This window comes from Polyodon spathula, chromosome 18 (assembly GCF_017654505.1).
Source record: "Polyodon spathula isolate WHYD16114869_AA chromosome 18, ASM1765450v1, whole genome shotgun sequence".
Taxonomy (NCBI): Eukaryota; Metazoa; Chordata; class Actinopteri; order Acipenseriformes; family Polyodontidae; genus Polyodon; species Polyodon spathula.
In genome coordinates, this window is record NC_054551.1 from 24,931,936 (window position 1) to 24,951,402 (window position 19,467).

The 19,467-nt window shown below is 36.4% G+C and overlaps 3 protein-coding genes across 3 annotated transcripts; 2 read left to right on the top strand and 1 right to left on the bottom strand.

The window, feature by feature from the left end:
• Positions 1-1,699: 1,699 nt before the first annotated feature.
• LOC121330627 (neutrophil cytosol factor 2-like) lies at positions 1,700-8,232 on the bottom strand. The gene is made up of 15 exons (XM_041277272.1): positions 7,977-8,232; positions 7,210-7,292; positions 6,804-6,912; positions 5,858-5,992; positions 5,587-5,694; positions 5,206-5,265; positions 4,800-4,843; positions 4,268-4,409; positions 4,090-4,155; positions 3,792-3,855; positions 3,617-3,669; positions 3,223-3,374; positions 2,922-3,033; positions 2,553-2,673; positions 1,700-2,289 (listed from the first exon to the last, which is right to left on the bottom strand). The coding sequence occupies exons 1-15, from the start codon at positions 8,148-8,150 to the stop codon at positions 2,192-2,194; spliced, it is 1,521 nt and encodes a 506-aa protein (XP_041133206.1). The 5' UTR covers positions 8,151-8,232; the 3' UTR covers positions 1,700-2,191.
• LOC121330712 (nmrA-like family domain-containing protein 1) lies at positions 8,222-12,167 on the top strand. Its single transcript, XM_041277435.1, has 5 exons — positions 8,222-8,269; positions 9,742-10,005; positions 10,161-10,416; positions 11,290-11,483; positions 11,958-12,167. The coding sequence occupies exons 1-5, from the start codon at positions 8,222-8,224 to the stop codon at positions 12,165-12,167; spliced, it is 972 nt and encodes a 323-aa protein (XP_041133369.1).
• LOC121330629 lies at positions 11,397-17,114 on the top strand. The gene is made up of 6 exons (XM_041277274.1): positions 11,397-11,483; positions 14,581-14,797; positions 15,072-15,128; positions 15,440-15,544; positions 15,726-16,385; positions 16,686-17,114. Exons 2-6 carry the CDS (start codon positions 14,609-14,611, stop codon positions 16,974-16,976), a joined length of 1,302 nt encoding a protein of 433 aa, XP_041133208.1. The 5' UTR covers positions 11,397-11,483; positions 14,581-14,608; the 3' UTR covers positions 16,977-17,114.
• The last annotated feature ends 2,353 nt before the right edge of the window (positions 17,115-19,467 follow it).

Genomic DNA, 19,467 nt, shown 5'->3' on the forward strand with positions numbered 1-19,467 from the left:
CTGGAGTTCACTGTTTAAGCATCCGTCTACTTACAGGGTTTTAAATGGGTGTTCCTCCTTTATTCCCCCTCCCCCCCCACCGTCCTTGTTTGATTATAATATCTGAAATTTTACTATTGTTTACCAGAGCTTGATTCTTTATTTATCGTGTTCTGCTGCCTTTTTAATAGTCTGTAAACAGCTTTAGGTGTCTTTCTTTGTGACTGGCTCGTAGTTTTATATCCTGGTGAGCAGTGTCTTTAAATAAAACATCTAAAAACAATAATAATAATTAAAAAGCAAAATGGGTCCAGCGAAGCTGCTAGTTCAGCAATACATGGCACAAAGCCAGATCTGAGGGTAAATAATGTGATTGACAGCAATGCAATGCTTGTTTGCAATTCTCCTAAAAAAAAAAAGACCGGGTTGGTACTACAAAGCTGCAGCAGAAGTGAAAAGACTAAATGTAATTAAATGTAGACATCCTCTAGTTTTCTCACAGGATCAGAACCTACGGGTCACAGATATACAGGGTAAGAAAAGTATATATATGGTTATTTCGTTACAATCTGGGCAGCAAAGGAGACATTTTTTTAATTGATATTTAAAGGGTAAAAGAATAACTATCATGTGTATGAGGGAAAACAAGCATTTCTTTATATTTTCATGTAGGAAAGCATTTTGTTAAATGGAGTAACTATAAAGGAAATGTCTTCTTGCTCTGTGATTGGCTTTTCTTGTTGCATTTCAAGTAAAAAAAAAAAAAAAAAAAAAAAAAAAAAAAAAAAAGAAATAAAAGAAAAGTTTGGGGGCTGGGACGTATCGGGTCAGAAAAAAAAAAAACTTTTTGCCATAATAAAGGTTCAATGTTTCCTCATGATCGCATTCTTTACAACTGGGTATAGTTTCAACATCGCCTTGTTTTCATTGGCCAAAAATTAAAAAAAAAAAAAAAGTTTGGGTTTAAAATCACCCAGCAGTTGTGTATCTTGTACTGTTTGTATCTGGATCATTGAAAAACTAGGTTTTTTGGCAGTTACGTGGAAACAAGGCATATTACTGCAAATGCGTGACCTTGATCTTGGAATAGTCTGGCTTCACTTGTTGTGGCTTGATAGTTCTAGGTTTACCGCTGTTCTGTGTCCACTATAAACTGATAATCATCATTATTTATTGAACATTTTGGACCTTCGAACACAGTAACATCTTGTAAGATAACATGCAGAAAATATTCTGCATTTCGGCAGCTATAACATTCCAGTTTTCAAATAAGAGCATTACTTCCACCCTAAATAATAGAGCTTGGCACAGTATTAAACATTCTTTATACCAGCCATCCTGTCCCAGTCACCCAGTTGTGGTGCAAGGAGAGAATCATTTCCTCTGCATGAGAATATGGTGTTTGGAATGTTAAGAGTTTTTTTTATATATTTTTTTGGAAAAGGAGCCCCCAACTGAGACGGGCCAAAGGGTTCATCATCAGAATTTGGTTTGTGTTTAAAAGCTTTTGTGTTTTCTGTCTTTCTGTGCAAGACATTCTGCAGAAACTGCTGCAATCAGCTATGCCTTTTAATAAAGTAAACCATGTTCTCCCTAAATGTCAAGTGTGTGTTATATATATATTATATATATATATATATATATATATATATATATATATATATAGATTATATATATATATATATATATATATAGATGCGCCTTTAAAACAGCATGGTAGAAATAGCTAGGTAGTGTGTGTATGTTCATGATAGATTTTCATCCTGGTCTTATACAAATTATTACATTTAAGTTGAACCCCACTTTGAGGTTATTGGATTTTGTGGTGCTTTTTTTGTATTAGGCTAGTTTAGTAATAAAATAGATAGTCATGCTAAACCTGGTCCTTTTTCTGTGTGTATATGGGTATACAATATGGGTTTTCACTTTCATTTATTCTTGCAACATGGTATACGAGTAACAGTGGATCTAATACATGTATTTTATTTTTCATTTGAGAACAAAATGATTAATGTAATATGCATGTGTTTCTCATATAGTAATACACAAGTACATGGAATACACAAAGCATCACCAACAATAATACATTGATTGTTAATAACTGATTAGAGTACAATATTCTAAATTTCAATCTGTTTAATAGCATATGGAGAAAGGTATCACTTGTGGGTACAGATGCAAAGGAACAGTCCGGGGGTGGGCTTGAACAGTTTCAGATTATTCTGTCTTCATTAATGTATTCTTCAACAAAAGCAGCTGGGAAGATGCCCACTTTTCCTTTACATTGTCCTTCGAACCATTCTTCATTTACTGTTGGGAAATATACATTAGAAAATCTGTTGTTTTTTTTTTTTTTTTTTTTTTTTTTTTTATTAGATGTAGTTGATTTTTACACTAGTAAAACACTCACTTTTTGTGATTCAGACCTGTCCTTAAAATCATTGGCATTTTAAAAGTAAAAAAAAAAATATGTACACAAAACTTGCATTTACTCTTTTGGTTTGGTCCATGAAGGATCTTATTTTATCAATTTTAAAACAATTAAGAGAAGATAAAATGGCCTGAAGCCATACCTTTTGACAGGAGAGTGATAATATCCCCTGTTTGGAACTCCAAATCCTCTGGCTGTGTGGCCTTATAGCAATGAAGGGCAACTAATAGGGTGAAATCTTCTTTTGGCAAATTTTCTTTGTTCTGCAAATTATTGATAATATTGATAATACTGTACATATAGAAGATGGTGATCTATTTTGACACAATACAGGAACTGTTGGAAAATATTTGACAATTTACCCATTGGTCTGCTTTCACTATCAAGTAATGTGTTGTTATTCCTAATTACCATAAAAAAGCAGAATTGTTCCTTCATGTTTGATTCCCTTAAATTTATGAGAAAGTAACTCTTTCTGCTGCTTCGGGGCCATTTTTTTTTTTGTACTTACCTCTGTTAACTCGCACCAAAGGGTAAGATGTCCCTTTTGTGCTTGGCTCCATGCAGTCTCCATTTCTGATTCATCCAGGCACACTTTTTCACTGCTGCTACTTTTCTTGTATCTGTTTTAAGAAAAAAAAAAAAAAAAAGCTGTTATACAGAATTACTATGTTTGGTTAGTGTTAAATAACAGGACTACTGGTTTAAAAAAAGCACTTTGCTATCTTGTAATTAACTACATTTAAACACATCTATCCAAGTAAAATGACATGATACCAAATGGCAAACTAGAGGTGAAAAGCAGCTCCTACCTCAGGATTATTCCTCTGGGGGGATGTTGCAGTTTCTTGCAGACCTGTTCTAGGAGGTCTCTGTATGAGAGTCCTAGTTTCACTAGAATGCTCACTGTGTATGTGAAATGTACTTTAACAATGCAGGATTTTAATTCCTTGTGTTCTCCTTCCTGCACAAAAAAGTACAATAGTTTCTGTATGGATTGGAACATCATCCCAAAGGTTTACAATGAAAATTTAATTGATATTTCTTATTGACCCCTAAATAAATATGGTCTATATGTGTACAGTTGTTATTCATGTAAGCCTGTGCATAACTGCTTAAAATTTCAATTACCAAAAAAAAAAAAAAAAAAAAAAAATGAAGGTTTAAATGCAGACTGCGTTTAAACGGATTATTGTAGGAGTATACCTTGGCGCTTGATTCTTCAGTTTCCTTTGCGTTTAGCGTTGAGGTGTCCAAAACTAAATGAAAACCAGTAAGTGTTTATTGACATATGTACAAAACTAGTTCCACTGTCATGTCAATTTCAAATAGCTAAACATGCAGTACATATGATTTGATTATGATAAATACTGCAAATTACCTGCTGGTCTTTCTGGTAGTTCATCTTCTGGTGGCTTTGGGATATCGTCACTCTGATCAGTTTCCTGCACAACACAGTGGTAACTCAGCTTATTTTAGTTTCATAGTTTTAACTGTGAATTTTGATTTCTGATTCTGGCAGCCTTTGTTAGAACTGATTCTATATAATTACCTGAACTAATGAGGGATACAAAATGAAAATGAATCGGAGGAATTTTACAAAGAAAATGTATGGCTAATATCTTTTGTCAGCCTTTTGAAACGTTGAAATACGCAAACCAACTGAAATACCACTTTACCTGCTCTTTCTTTGAACTTAGTGTCAGTTCCACAGGCTCCAAGTAATTGTAGGGAACCAGTCCTTTCTAAGGAGGGGATGGGACGGACACAATAAAGAACATTAGAGCTGTACAAACCTTTAAATAGCTATGTTTTTATGAGTTCACATTTTTGAAGTGCTTTGCTGGGGGTGCCTACCTTCCCATTAAAGATCACAGTAGCCCAGTTGTCAGCCCCTTTCTGCAGCACAAAGACAATGTTTCCTGGCAACAGTGACAGCTCCTTTGCTGTTTCAGAGAAGAACTCGTAACGTACGCGATGGGGCTCCCCTTCCAGCACCCTATAGATCACAGCAGCAGATTTAAAGCCACGAGTTTGCAGCATTTATTTATTAATATTTTTCAATTTTGCACATTGAGCTGAATGATCTTGGATATTGTTTAGATTGACTTTTTATAGGTTTATTTAAATAAAAATAAGACTGATCCACTAGGGGGCAGTGTAGCCTCCTTTTTTGATTGTTTCCCAGTGACTCATTAAAGTTTAACTATCTACATGAAATAAAACACACGATAACTTACGTAATAACAGTTATCTTGCTGACTTTGCTCATACAGTATTCACAAGTTGATCCGGATTGGTTTGAAGAACACAATGGTAAACTATCCACTACCTCCCCTGGTCAGGGTGCTCCCCAGATCGTAATCTCCCTGAACTGCTGTTTAATTACCTTAATATTTCTGGTGTTTTGTGTCTGGTAGGGGCTGATTGAACCTGTTTGTCAGAAAACAAAATGCTAATTAGCATGAGTACTGCACATCTTTTCGATTTTGAGTAATAAGGAACATTAACACTGCAAACAAGCAAATTTCAGATGCATTTATTTTAGACAGTAAGTACAAATAAACTATATGGATTTTTTATGTTAGTTAATCCTTGTTCAGGTGTAGTCATTCAAATTGGAATCCATCTTACTAATGTCTTTCTGAAGCTTGTGCAACATATCCACAGAGAAACAGTTTTCACTGGGTCTAAAGCTCTGAGCAGGCACTGTGAACTGGCTCAAAGTTGAAGTTTATAGTGTGCCAGATGCCTATGATTTAAAGTAGAATCAAACTATACACAAAACGGCTTACTTGTGGTTGAAGAGGTGCAAATCCTGAGAATGCATCTTGATGGATGACTGAAGCAAGTACCTAGGAGTGGAAAATGCAATATGAAGTATTTTTTTTTTTCATATGGTCAAGCAAGACGATACTAGATCTTTTTTTCTGGGGGGGGGGGTGTTCGGGTCCTGGCCCCTCAGTGATTTCCCAGATTTACCTGCAGCAATCACTGGTTCTGAAAAATAAGTCCTTCAGTTTCACTATAGATCAGATAACCCAGCCTTACCGAGAAATCTAGGTGAGTATCATTTCAATACAAGAAATAATGCTGGATCAGACAAAAAAGCAACAAATAAAAAAAAAAATCTTCCCATCACAAGGGAGAGAGGAATCTGCAGTCAAGTCCCTCACCGTGGCCTTGCCCAGGTAGTCCTTCTTCTCCAGCTGAGCCACGTGGTGTTTGTTTGGTCTGAACAGCTCACCCATGGGCAGTTCCACCAGATCAAACAGCTTGTGTTTCTAAAGAAAACAAGATGAAGTTACAGAAACGAGTGTAGCCTGATTTATTTAATATTTCTGCTAGTGTGTTTGGCACATTGTTTGGTACATCAGATTGAATGTGTTTAGAGCACACAGAAACTGGCTTTGACCTTTCCAGAATCAACCAAGCGGGAACTCCTACCAAAATGGATCCCAGTGCCCGGTCAATGTGGCTGTGCTTGGCCTCAGTCTTCAGGTTTAATGCCTTCAGCAGGTTCTCCTTCGCCTTCTCCCATTCATTCTGCTGCGCATGAACCAGAGCCACGTTGTGCAGGACCTGGGTGGAAGACCAGAATGAACATTCTTATTACATATTGGAAACAGCTATTTTGGGCATTTTTTTAAGGTAAAAGTTGTAGTCCGAATGAGTAAATACTATAAATATTAAAAAAGACAAGTAAGGCATAGGTGACTTGCCCTGTGACTACACATCTTGTTTATTTGAAGTGTATTGGATTGAGGTATACATGTATTTACTTCAGCAGTCTGAGAGCAGCAGAAGAAAAATCATTAAAGTGGTGCGCTAACAACATGCTCAGTTTAAAAGTCTTTATTTAAGCTTCTAAAGATCGTATTTAAAACACAGTAGGTTTTTTTTTTTTTTTCTATTTTTGGGACGCAGATAATGGTGTCTGGAAAAAGCTGATTAATAAATGACTTCATATCAGCTGAGTGGTTAGTCAGTTTTAGCTGCTGGATTTACTTGTGTCCCCATCCCTGTTTAATTTAATGATAATTATTTCAATCAGATAAATTTAACAAGATAGTCATGTTATTTCTATGATCTCCTTGGTCTTTACTTTTTAACCCACGCTTTGTGTTGACCTGTAATACCTTTGTTGTACAGCTTCATCCTTGAGCAAGTATCGATATAGATTCATTCATTAGATTAGAATTGTAGCCAAGGTTATAGTCTGGTCGGGAGACTAACAGGAGTTTGCAAGTATGTAAAAGAACAACAATTCCATGAAGGCTATACTCTTTATGCATTTCCACGACCTAATGTTAAATACCAATGCATGTTCTTGCACCTCAACATTTTAATTTGGGAAGATGCTTCATTTATCTTGTGGGATTTGTAGACATACCTCACAGGCATACAGTTTGTACCACAGACCGAGCAACTTGTAGTCGATCAGCTGGTTCCCCCGAAGTTCATGAAAGGTTTTTTGAAAATCCCTTAGCGCTTCCTCGTATCTGCAGCAGATGCAAATAATAAACGTTGTCGTGAAAGCAACAGGGAATGTATTGTCAATGTTATGCTAATGAAATGGAAACAAACCAGTGCTGTACTTTACAAATTGTCCGGAAACTGTCTCATATCAAGTGGGTTAAGTGTAGAACGAACAGAACAGCATTCAACAGGTACACTTGAGGTTGTCAGGGTAAAATAAATTGTATAAAAAAATAAAAACATAATTTCCGTTTGAAATCCCTTTGGAGTAAGCCAAGTCATGTTTATATTTAACTGAAATACAGTTCTGACTGACTTACTTTTGTTTTTTGTAAAAAGTTATGCCCCTCTGGAAAAAGGCAACAGCTAAATGTTTGTCCTTGCATATGCTGTTGTCAAAGGCCTGTGGAAAATGAAAAGCAGTAGTGATTGAGAACAATGCAGGTGCTCCACATCAGGAGCCCATTTTCTAGGACAGTGAATAATAGAAACGAGTCAGTAAAAACTGGTAAGAAGCTCAGAATTTAATAAATTACACCATGAAAAAGGAAAAACTCCATTACTCTGTTCAGAAATGCATTGTGAAATTGAAATGAAGCTATTTTTCTGCTGGACCAGTTTTGACAACTTTTTAAAAAGTTTTACTTTAGAATTGTACATTCACTTCCCTTTTTATAATGATTTGCATTTTTTTGTGTTACTCCACTGAAACATAAAAAAATTATTTCACTTTACACTGAGTTAAGTAACAATTACTGGTTATGATTAATATGCTTATACTGTTTTGGTGAATTATTCATAGATAAGAGGCTGAGGAGATGGGATTATATTATTTAACAACCATTTCAACATCAACGATTAACGAAAAAACTAAAGTTGCCTGTGGTTCATTTTTTAAAAATATTTAATTGATACTTCCCCTTTAAATGCAACAAAGCTTTCTTGTGCACATTGTGTACTCATATAGAATGCTAAAGTGATTTCAAAACTACAGTGGATCCAAACCTGTTACTTTCTGAACCCAGCTGTGACTACTTTTTACCCTGCACTTAAACCAAAAAAAAAACCCACATATATATATACTCACCTTTTCAGTTGCGTTTAGGTCTCCATTTATCAAGCAGAGGCAGCCGATGTTAAAGTAAATTTTGGAGTTGGGCTCCTGTATCTCACAAAAAATTTGGAAGGCTGCTGGCCAGTCCTTCTTGTCTGCTGCAGCCACCCCTTCATCCCACTGCCTGATGGTCTCTACTAGCGACATGGTTCTGTATCCAGGCTGGGAATGTGGTCTGCTTCAGGACAGCTTGCTATTAGTAGACTGACTGTGCCACAATGAATGACAACCTCCGTGGTCATCCTGTTACTAAATTTACAGGACCTGTGAGGCAAGGGTTTTGCATACAGGAAAGCCATACAAGATCAGCTGAGACTAACTATTTCAACCGCAGTAAGTCTGGTGGAAATGTTCCATTGTGATTAATTATGACCATTACAGTATAATGCTGCGAATGTGATGTTTTCAGAATGATCTAAAGTAGTTGAAAGGTTCAGTATTCCCTTGCCTTATTATTACTATTACTATTACACTTTTTCATTTTTCAGTCTTTGCATAGACTTGACTTCGTATCAGTTAGTAACAAAAATTTATACTGTCTTGTTTGTGTGTGGGAATTTACGGTTGGCAGGGATGGGGTTAAATCCGTCCCTGTCAGCAATCACAAATGTGGCTGTTCCCCAATAATGTAATTGGTGCTAACTGGGGAATAGCCACATGTATAAAAGGAGACCGAAAGCCTGTGAGTGAGTTTCACAGTGAAGGTGAACGCCAACCCTTTATTTTGATTGAACATTTGTTTTGGCCCTCACACTGTGTTTATTTGTTTTGTGTTTAATAAAGTGTGCAACAGCGCTTCACTGCAGTGCTCTAATTCCTACAGGTAACATCTTGGGGAACAAACATAATTCCTTTTATATAGTGCCATATATCTATGGCACTCCATCCCAAAGGCTCTTTAAGAATAATGGGTGTTTTAATGAACATTAGAAGTTTAAGGAATCCATAGAAATGTTACATTTCTGAACATACTGTTTTCACAAAATAAGTGTGAACAGCCCCAAGAGAAGAAAAGCCGTATGAGGCTGCAACAGCTATTTTGCTGTAACCCTGAATAGCCATTGTGTCAGACTAGTTTTTCCATCAGTTTGCCAAGAGGAGGCAAGTCTTGCCTTGAGAGTTACCATGGAAGCAGAGTGACAACAGAACTGTGCAGAGAAAATCAGCTGCTCAGAATCTGAGCAAGCATTGCAGGAGAAGAAAAGAAATCAAGGGAAACGCAGATCTCTTGGTAAGTCATGATCACGTCGTAAGATCAGACCATAAATATCTTCAATTGCCACTATTGTGTTATGTATTGGTATGCGTGTTGCCATTAATCAGACCATTTTAACACAGATACTTTAGAACGTTTGTCTCCAGGAAATCTCATTCTGGTCAGGAAACAGTCCCATTAAAATAACAAAAGTTGATCTAGGCAATATCATTAGTACTCACAACTAAATGAATACACATTGTTATATGACTTTGTATGTGTTGATATTATTTATTTATTTAAATGCGTTTTTTGCTTTTGCCACATTCTGGACAGAAATGTGTTTTTTTTTTTAATTGGTGATAATCTATTTAAAATGTGGTATTTGGAATTTTTGGTTCCACTTTTTAAACCCTAGTCTTAATATATATGGTTAAAATCTTTTATTTTTAATTTTTTTTAATGACTATTGTAAATTTAATGACTAATGCAAGTGAGTGTGCCTGATTTCTATTTGGTTGTATTTCTTGTTTTTGCCTCCAGATTATGGACACGGTGACAGTGTTTGGTGCTGATGCGGAGGAAGGACACAGTGTTGCGGTTGCTCTGCTTCAGGATGGCACTTTCAAGGTGCGTGCGGTGGTTCAGGAACTTGGCAGCCCTTTGGCACAGCGTCTGCAGGTGTCCGGGGCCGAGACAGTGAGTGTGGAATTCAACAACTCAACAAGCATTCAGGAAGCTTTAAAAGGAGCAGTCAAGTGCTTCGCTGTGACAAGTACTGATTTCACAGCTGCAGATCCCTTACAGGTACGTTGTCCTTAGATTAATTCTATTCATTATCACTTTCAAGCACTAACATACATTTTTCTAGCTAAAATATTTTGCTCTACAGCATATTAAAAGGATCCACCATGTTCTACTAAGTTTGATCAAGAGGACTTTTTTTTTTTTTTTTTTTGCAGTGCGAGATTCAACAAGGTTATAAAATGGCTGATGCTTGTAAACAGCACAACATAAATCACTTGGTGTTCCGGGGCAGTCACCATGTGCACAGGAGGTATGGTCTGCCAGCAAGACACATGGATGCCAAGGCATGCATTAACGACTACATGAACGAAATTGGACTGCCCAAGACTGAGCTCATTGCTCCCTTCTATTACGAGCACTTGCTGACTTCCTTCAAACCAGCACAGACTGGGATTGACTGTTACAAGATAGGTAAGATGAGACAGACATGTTCTATGAGGCCTAATGTTTTTTGTTTTTTTTTCATAATTAGGAAAGCAGCTTTCAAAATACAAGGAAGCAGGCTCCAGTATTGTATGCTTATCTCATCATGGTACTAACCCATTACAGCTAAGGTTGAGAAGTCTTTATATTAACAGGTTCCCTTTTATTAAATAATCTCTCTACTCCTACATAATCTTCTCCAGTATATTAAAATGTTACTGAACAGGCTGTAGGGTTTAAAACACAACACATTACTTTCTCTAGTTTTCTGCTTTGTTGTACGTATTCCTGCAATATCTTTTTCCACATAACTGTGATTGTTTTGATATTTTTATTAACATATCCCAGGTCATAAATCAATTATTATCATCGGGCCTTCCTGTCAAAGTCTGAATTCCCTGCTAAAATCCAAGCTGTTCAATCAGAAACATTTGATTGGTTCCTGGCTCCTCTCCCAAAGATCAGCATTTTGATTGGTTCACCTTTCCTACCTACTAGCTCAAGCATAGGTGGGGCGGGAACAGGTTTATGAATATGCATGACTGACTGAACAGGTTGGATTGAAGCTGCCATTGCTGCCATTTTGACAGGAAGATGAAATGCATAACTGATGTGAAATAAATTGTGTTAATAAGAATGTCAAAACAATTGCAATTATGTTGCAAATACATATAAAGCAGAAATATAGAGAAAGTAACAAATTGTGTTTTAAACCCTACAGCCTGTTCAGTAACACTTTAAGGTGTATTTTATATGTTGGCTGTAGTATACAGTAATTGACCCTAAAACTCGAACTAGAACATTTTCTAGTATGCTTATCTTTTGGGTGTTCAGTTTGTTAACATTGTGTTTGGTTGGTAGCTATTCCTATGGGAGAAACAGCCATGGACAGCATAAGCATCAAGCAAGTTGGTCCCATTGTGACAGCCATACTTAAACATTCCCACAACTGGATCAGAAAGAGTTGCCTTCTGTCAGCTGACAAGATGAGGATCGATGAGTATGCAGCAATCCTAACAAAGCACCTGCACCCCAAACAGTTTAAGGATTCAAGGGTAAGACATGGAATCAATAATACACAACTATAGTGATGTTTACAAGACATGTTTCTAAATCCTTCCTTAAATATTCAACAATAGCTGTGTTCAGTTGGGATATGTCTTCCCCAGATTCATAATAAATTAAACACAAACAAATGATTAATGTTTCTAAAAACATACAGTGCTCCCTCTTTATAACACTGTAGTCGGGAGCCATAGTAAAGAGACTGTGCTGTTTGTGTTCCACTTTATAATGAGAATACTAGAGTTAGTGTAATGGCATTATGGGGCAAATGGGAGCCCTGACCGTACCACTTTATAACCTGTTCTGCAGTATAACGGGCCACCTCATAAAGGGGAGCACTGTATTATTAAATTGATATCAAAACAGGTTGATAATGCTGAATTTCAAATGTGATGCTTTTTTGCCCAGTTTTTATTTGATTTATTTATTTATTTATTTATTTATTTATTTTTTTACGGTTACAGATTTCTGTAAAAACATTCGTGGCGGATTATAAAGGCCCCGGTGGCCAGGACTTTGGCAACATGTTTGAATTCTGGAAAAAAGGTGCCCAGAAAATGAACGGTGCAATAACTTCCTCTCTGTGTCCCGAGATACAGAGCTTCTCCGAGTGGGTCTCGGAAAACAGGGAGTTTATCATTAGCACACTTGAAAAAGAGTCTGGAGCTTCATAGCCATCTTACAAAATATCTACATTTACATTTGTGTGCGTTCTCAAGCATTCTTTAGTGTTGTATCTGTTTTATCATTATTTACCATGCTTTATAACTATTCTAGGAAAAATCACCCTTTTCACCCACTGGGTCTGTAGATAAAAGCTTAAGTGAGGTAATTTGAAATGTTACCACTAGGGGCATGCACCTGTAATGTCTGCTTCCTTTGACACTGATTTATGGAAAAAAATAGCATTAGTTAGTAACAATGATAAAAGAAGTAAACACTGATAGAGAATTACACAAAACGCACATTGTTGTATATTACATAGGTAAGGAAAGAAATATTATGAAAAGGTTTATGGAATAACCCCTTAACTACCAACCCTTTCTGATATAGTTGTCTGCCCAGAATCAATTCTAAATAAAATGACATCAATCTGCAACGCCTCTCTGACATCAAATTGTACAGAGAATGATACATTTCTTACCGTGATGAGAAGGATCAAAAATGCTAAGCTTGGTGGGAGAGCTGAAGTATATTGGCTCCTGTGAGGTTAAGGAGGTAAACCAGCTGGAAATTCTCCTTATCACTCTACAGGGATCCCTAGTGGTCAGGTGTCCCATGAGTCCAGGTGAGAAGACTTCCCAGTCTGGGCCTTGTCTCCACGGCTCAGTAGCTTGGTAATATCTGTTGCTGAGATTGAAAAGCTGGGACTGGGTGACTGCGGGAATGTGTGGTACACAATCTGTCATTTTTAAATAATCACTTTAATAAACGGTCATTATCTTGCTCTGTGCATCCTGTTGTTTTATTCTACATTCACAACATAGAGAGAGATCCATCTCCTTAATTCAGAAGGTCATTAATGTACTGTATACATATTCTCCATTGAGACCAGGTCAATGCAGATGTGCTCTCCTGGTCTATAGAAACTGAATTCACGCATTTCTGCTTTCAACAAGGTTTAGAAACAACTCTTAAACGAAAATGCACATTCGTGTCAAAGATTGCTGGTCTACTACATGTAAGCCCAAATGATAAAATTGGAGTAGGAAGCACTATTTTAACTTTTATGTCTCCTTTACAAACTAATGATTTTGATTGTGCAGGAAACAATGTACAGTACTTCCTGCAGAAAGGGTGCTGACTAATATAGAACTATAGTGACAGAAACAGAAGGGCCAACACGTGTGTTGTTTATTTTTGTTGAATACAATACACAATATCCAGAATCTATTAGGTATTATATATTTTTGAAGAATGTCATCCCATAAAAGTGTACCATATATAACTTTACATTATACTTACACAACCTACCAAATATTTAAATGTTAGCACATCATTAAGGAGCTGACATGTTTTGATGCCACTCTTACTAGTTGTCTGGGTGCGCATCATAAAGGTACAGCTGCAGACTTCTGTGACTTCCAAAATTATTGTGGATGTTACCATGGAAACGACGTGTGGTCCATTGTGAGGCACGTGTGGCTAAAACCACATTGGCAAGTTGAAAATCTGAGACTGAAGGAGTGAGACGCTTGTAGGAGGGAGTGCATTATTATTGGGTGAAGATTTTATTTAAATATTAGAAAAATACATAATATTTTATGGTTAAGCAGTCTATGTTATAAGGATTTTGTAAAATTTATATAAATATTTCTTTAAGACATAGAAAAAGTACATTTTAATCAATTCGATCACCACCAAATTTTGTTTCTGGTTATTATTTATTTCATTCATTTTATTATTTTGTACCAGTCTTTTCTTTTGTTTCTCTCTCTTTATAAAGTATTGTTTCATTTATTACCTATTACAGTCCTGAAATCTCTAAATAGAAAAAGTATGTTCTTCTTTTACCTTTAAAATTCCTTTTCATAACATATCTCTTTTTTAATTATTTATATGTTTCTTACAGGTTCCTATGCATGTCATATACAATAATACGATTTATTTCAGAAAGCCCTAATTTTGTTTGGGTTCCATAGAAACCCATTCTTAAAAACTGTACAGTGGGTTCCATTTTAAACCAAACAAAACTACATGCAAACCTACCTTTATCTTGAACCCATCACTGTTATCAATATGTCAAAAAAAACCCCAAAAAAACAACCTGTATATAATGTTCTTAAATAGTTATTTTCTTCTAAATGAATGACTCTGTCTATTTTACTAGTAAAAGGGCCATGTGGTTTATATTCACTGTTGTCCCTTGTCTGAAGGTGTTGTTTGTGTTCTCCTTCCTAGAACACCAAGATTTATCTTTTGTGGTCAAACCGTGCATCTCCGCTTTATTTGAATTGGATAAGACCTACATTTGTTCTTGAAAAGGATAGCACATTGAGCAATTCTAAAGTCCACTAAATAACCTAGACTAGATCAAGGTAATGAACATTGACTTGATTGCGCATGCCCGACTACATATTTTTGTAGTTTTTAGCTCAACGGTGATCTGGATGAGATGAGGCTGGAACAGACTGTAAATGGACTTGACCTAAAGGACTCCAGTGGGGGTGATGAAGGGAATAATAAGAAAAATCCAGGGCTGATAAGTTCTGATAATGAGGAATATGGCTTCTGCAACAGGAAGTGTGTAAGTGTGAAATATGGCCCTCAACCACCTAATAGTACCAGACCAGGACTGGACACTGTAAGTAACCCTCACGATATTTTTTAACAAGCTTTTGTCTTCTTTAGCTTACTTATCAGTAAATGGAGTCTGTGTTGTGGCTACAACCAGATATTTAATTTGCTTACAAGTAACCCTAAGGCAGGCAATTACAATATTTCCTTCTGCTTGTCTCTGATTGTTAGTTGTAATTAATTCCATTACATATTGTTTTGTTGCTTGACTTTGCTGAAGACAGTGAGATGTGTGCAAGCATTATGTAACACTTGTACACTGTATATGCTCTGTTCTTCAGGTTTATGAGATGAGAGAATGGGACTCTGTAGCTCAAGATTCGGAAGACTTCAAGCAGGTGAGTATGAAGTACAGGAGAGCCAACAACATTCATCATGTTTTTGTAAAATTCACTTCTAGTAGAAAAAAAATGATGAAGAATAGAGCAACTATTGAAAGACGGCTCACCAGAATTGTTTCTCCATTATTCATGGTCTGCACTGATACTATAGGTTCATAACAGCAAATGTATGGACACTGATTCAAAAGGCTATAAAGTAGTGTGGTTACTACACTAGTTAGGTTTCCTAACCAAAATCTACATCTAGACAACTCTTATCTAGAGTAATCTACAGCTATCCCATAAACATAATGTGTAAATACTTTCAGAAAGAAGCAAAGATGGTGGATCCCTGCAGCTTTAGATATAATGAGGATCCAATGGCTCCTTTCTGCCTGCTGGAGAGGGAAGAGTCATACGTGACAAACGACAATGTGAGTGCTAATCACAGTACCACCTCTGCCCCAATACTTGTGAATGATTTCATACACCATTATGTTACACATCTATGATCAAGCCAATGCTTACTCAATGTGAATCTTATATTGTAGTGTGCAGAATTTTTAAATAGCAGATCTGTGACTTAATAACATTAATTTACTTTCTACTATATAGATGTTCAAATTGGAGTTAATGTCTAGTGATGATTCAGAAGATGAATGTTCATCAAGCTTTACTCATACTGTTATAAAAATCGCAGAAGCTGCTATTGAAAACAGGTCTCCATTACCTGAAGTTCTACCAGAGGTTGTCCCATTCAAAGACTCTTCTAATATAGATGGAAATGAAGAAGGGGGTAAAGTTTTTAGCAACCCATCCACAGTAGAGGTTAATGAAAGGGCATGCAAATATATTAACGGTAAGCAGAAAGAAAGTAACCTTTTCCATGGACTGGAGCTGCAGGAAAAGAAGAGACTGAATATTAACACTAATGCAACAGTGACAGAGGAGAGCAGTGTTAAACTCCTAAGCAATTCAGAAGGGTTGAAAAGAGAGCATGCTGACTTTTCTGAGCAGCAGAAAGAAACGAAGGAAAAGGGAATTGAGGCAGATCTGAGCCCCCTAGATGAAGATATTGAAGAATGTGAATCCTGGGCAATGGATTTGTCAGAAATGTTCAAGGGTAGCAGTAACGAGGAATGTAACAAACAGGAAGCACTCCAGAAAAACACTGTGAAAACATGGCAGAAGAGCAATGCAGCTGAGGAGAAACTGTTGTTTGATCCTTTGGACAAGACAAGTGATTCCTACATTGTGCACCAGAATAAAGATTCGGTAAGATTATTTCTGATTATTATCTCTATGTATGCAAAATGTCATGCTTTTATCCATAGAATGATTATCCGTTTATAATGTGGAAAAAAATGACATCACAATGTAGGTCATAATAATCAGTGTATGATGTCATAGCTTGGTATAACAATATTTAACCTACTTTTCACAGTACTAACATTTTGCCTTGGAAACCACTTGTTTTCTTAAACTATGTATTGGCATTTGCTATAAAATTAAATTCTACATGCTATGGATTCTGTTCTGCATTTTCATAGTACTGACAACTTCTTCTTTTTGTAGGAGGAAAGGGTCACTCATCATTTACCATTGTTGCCAAAATGCCCTGACACACATAGCAGGCCAATCACTCTAAGTGAAACTGTACCCATTGAAAAATCTACTAGGAAGATGGAAAGAGAAGAGGCGGAAATTGAAGAGCCTTCCTGCTTCTGCATCTTTGGAATGTTTCTGCCAAAACCAAATAATAAGGGCAATAAAGAAGTTAAAGAATCCCGGGAATCTCGTATGAAGAAGAAAAATAACTTCTTTAGAAGAATATCTGTCTTGATAAGAAGAAATTGTGCTGTTTGATTGCTCCTGTGCCAAAGCTTAGGAGCCAAATACAGCCAGAGAAACATGGCATGAAGTACAACTGATATTCTTTGGGCACGAAAAGCTTAATTTTTTTATATTTCTATATATCGATTTTAAAATAATATTAAATAAACAAACGTCTTGTGGTATACCGAATATTATTTATTATCAAGCTCAATAACAAAGTCATTAAATCAAAGTGAAGTAAAATTCAGCAAAAAAAAAAAAAAAGTATACTGTGGAAAACAAATACATGACTGAAGCTTACAATGCAGAGCAATTCCTTATATTGAAGTGTCCAACAAGGGAAACACACCTGTATAGGAGAAAGATTAGCTTGTGAAAATGCACGCTTCACTGAATGCTGTATGCGTCTTTCAAAAGGCATTGCTGGCATGCTTTGTGCCATCTTGCAGCATTGATGTATTGATGCGCATCTAGCATCTCCATTCAGCCTTCTCATGGGAGCTCCATGCTCCCACGTTGGCCTCCAAGCTCAAGCATCGAATGTAAGAAATATTACCCTGCAAATTTCAATACAAACTGTATCATGTATTCAATGATTAATCAGTGTGTTGTTTTATCCTAATGTTTGGTCTGTGTGTTTCAGATGTTTTGGTTTAATCCACTTCTGCACATGTGCAGGAGCTTCTGAATCAGCCGGTCCATGTACCAGCCAATGTGATCGTGTCCCGTTAAAAACAGTGACATTTACAAGCTTAGATTACACAAGACATGAGGAGAAACCAAGTTTCTCATAAAGAATGTTAATACAGTAATGTAAAAATGTATTTTTGCTTCAGGATGTAAAAGTCAAATATCAATCAATCAATCTTTATTTTCTATAGTGCCTTTCATAGTGGACCACCATCACAAAGCACTTTACAAGATAATGAGGAACAATGCATAATATATTAAATTCAGTGAAATACAGGGCATAGTCCATTAAATACAAACAGTAAAAAAAAAAAAAAACTAATACATTAAATACAGGGCTAGGATGTGAATTGTAGACATTGTGGATGTGTGTGTTATACAGAATCAGATGGAGTGAGAAACCTGAAATAGCAATTTGGACAACTTTGAATAACTGATCAGGCTTAAAAAGCAAGAGAGAACAACTGGGTCTGAGTTCATTTGAAGCGAGCGACTGTGAGAGCTGCACGCATTAAATCTGGGAGAGAGTTCCAGAGAGTCTGGGCCATGAAGCTAAAAGAGCATTTTCCGAGTGTGGTGCACTTTAATTGGGTATAACAAGCAAGCCAGAGTCAGAGGACCTCAGCTTGTGTGCAGGGACAAAGCGGGTCAGCAGGTTGGAGAGATACTCTGGACCTGTGTGATGAAGGGCCTTGTAGGCAAGCAAGAGAATATTGAAAGTAATCCAGAACTTTAGAGGTAGCCAGTGCAGCTGGGCAAGACACGGGGTAATGTGATCATATTTTTTACATCTGGTAAGGATCCTAGCAGTGGCATTTTGCACCAGCTACAATCAGTTTATGGCACGTAACGGAAGACCACCAGAGAGAGTTGCCTTAGTCGAATCGAGAGGAGATGAATGCTTGACATAATATCTCTGCATCTGGCAGGGAAAGGTAGGGACAGAATTACCCCACCACTCCTTGTACAGTTCCATCAGACACAATGACCCTGGACTTGTCTCACAACAGCATGGAAACAATACTTTTACGTGATTTCTCAGGTGTCAGAGGACTGAGGAAACAGTCCCTTAATGAACTGAAACTTAGCAATAACCTTTTTGCGTGTTACTGTGATACACAAGGTATCTCCAAATATTTTGAAAACACAATGACCAGAATTGTAGGTTGGCCCGAAAAGTACCAGTTGCAGGTTCCACCGAGTCTTACAGGAACATCATTTGGTTCTGTATATCTGTCTTTGACACACTGTAATCCAGGCATTATTGCGGTCATAACTGTTGTCTGTACTGCCTTATGCATTTTGCTTTGTATGAAATATAATGTACCCGTGGTACTTATGAACTGTATTGCTTTGGGTTAGAGCCAAAAAGCTCCAGATATTGACCTTGTGGAAAAGAACTTGGAATAGTTATTTTGCGCACACCACCAGGTCTTTGACAGGAAGAAGGACTCGTTCATTCTGCTGCTGCTGGAGCCCATTGTATTGCCAATTTGTTAAACAAATTGTGTATTGTTGTATTTATTTTTGAATAATATTCTAGTTATGGTTTTCTGTCATCAGATGTGTTTGTAGAGCTGTCAGTTATTGTATTATTATTATTATTATTATTATTATTATTATCGTATGTGAAATAGGGTGGTTTCGCCTGAATGTCCTTAGCGACTTACAGGATATTAAAAAATATATGAAAGCATATAGGTTACAGACAATAAAACATAAGTATACAATGTATACAAATAAATGAAGGAAAATTACTATCAATTATATATATATATATATATATATATATATATATATATATATATATATATATATATATATATATATA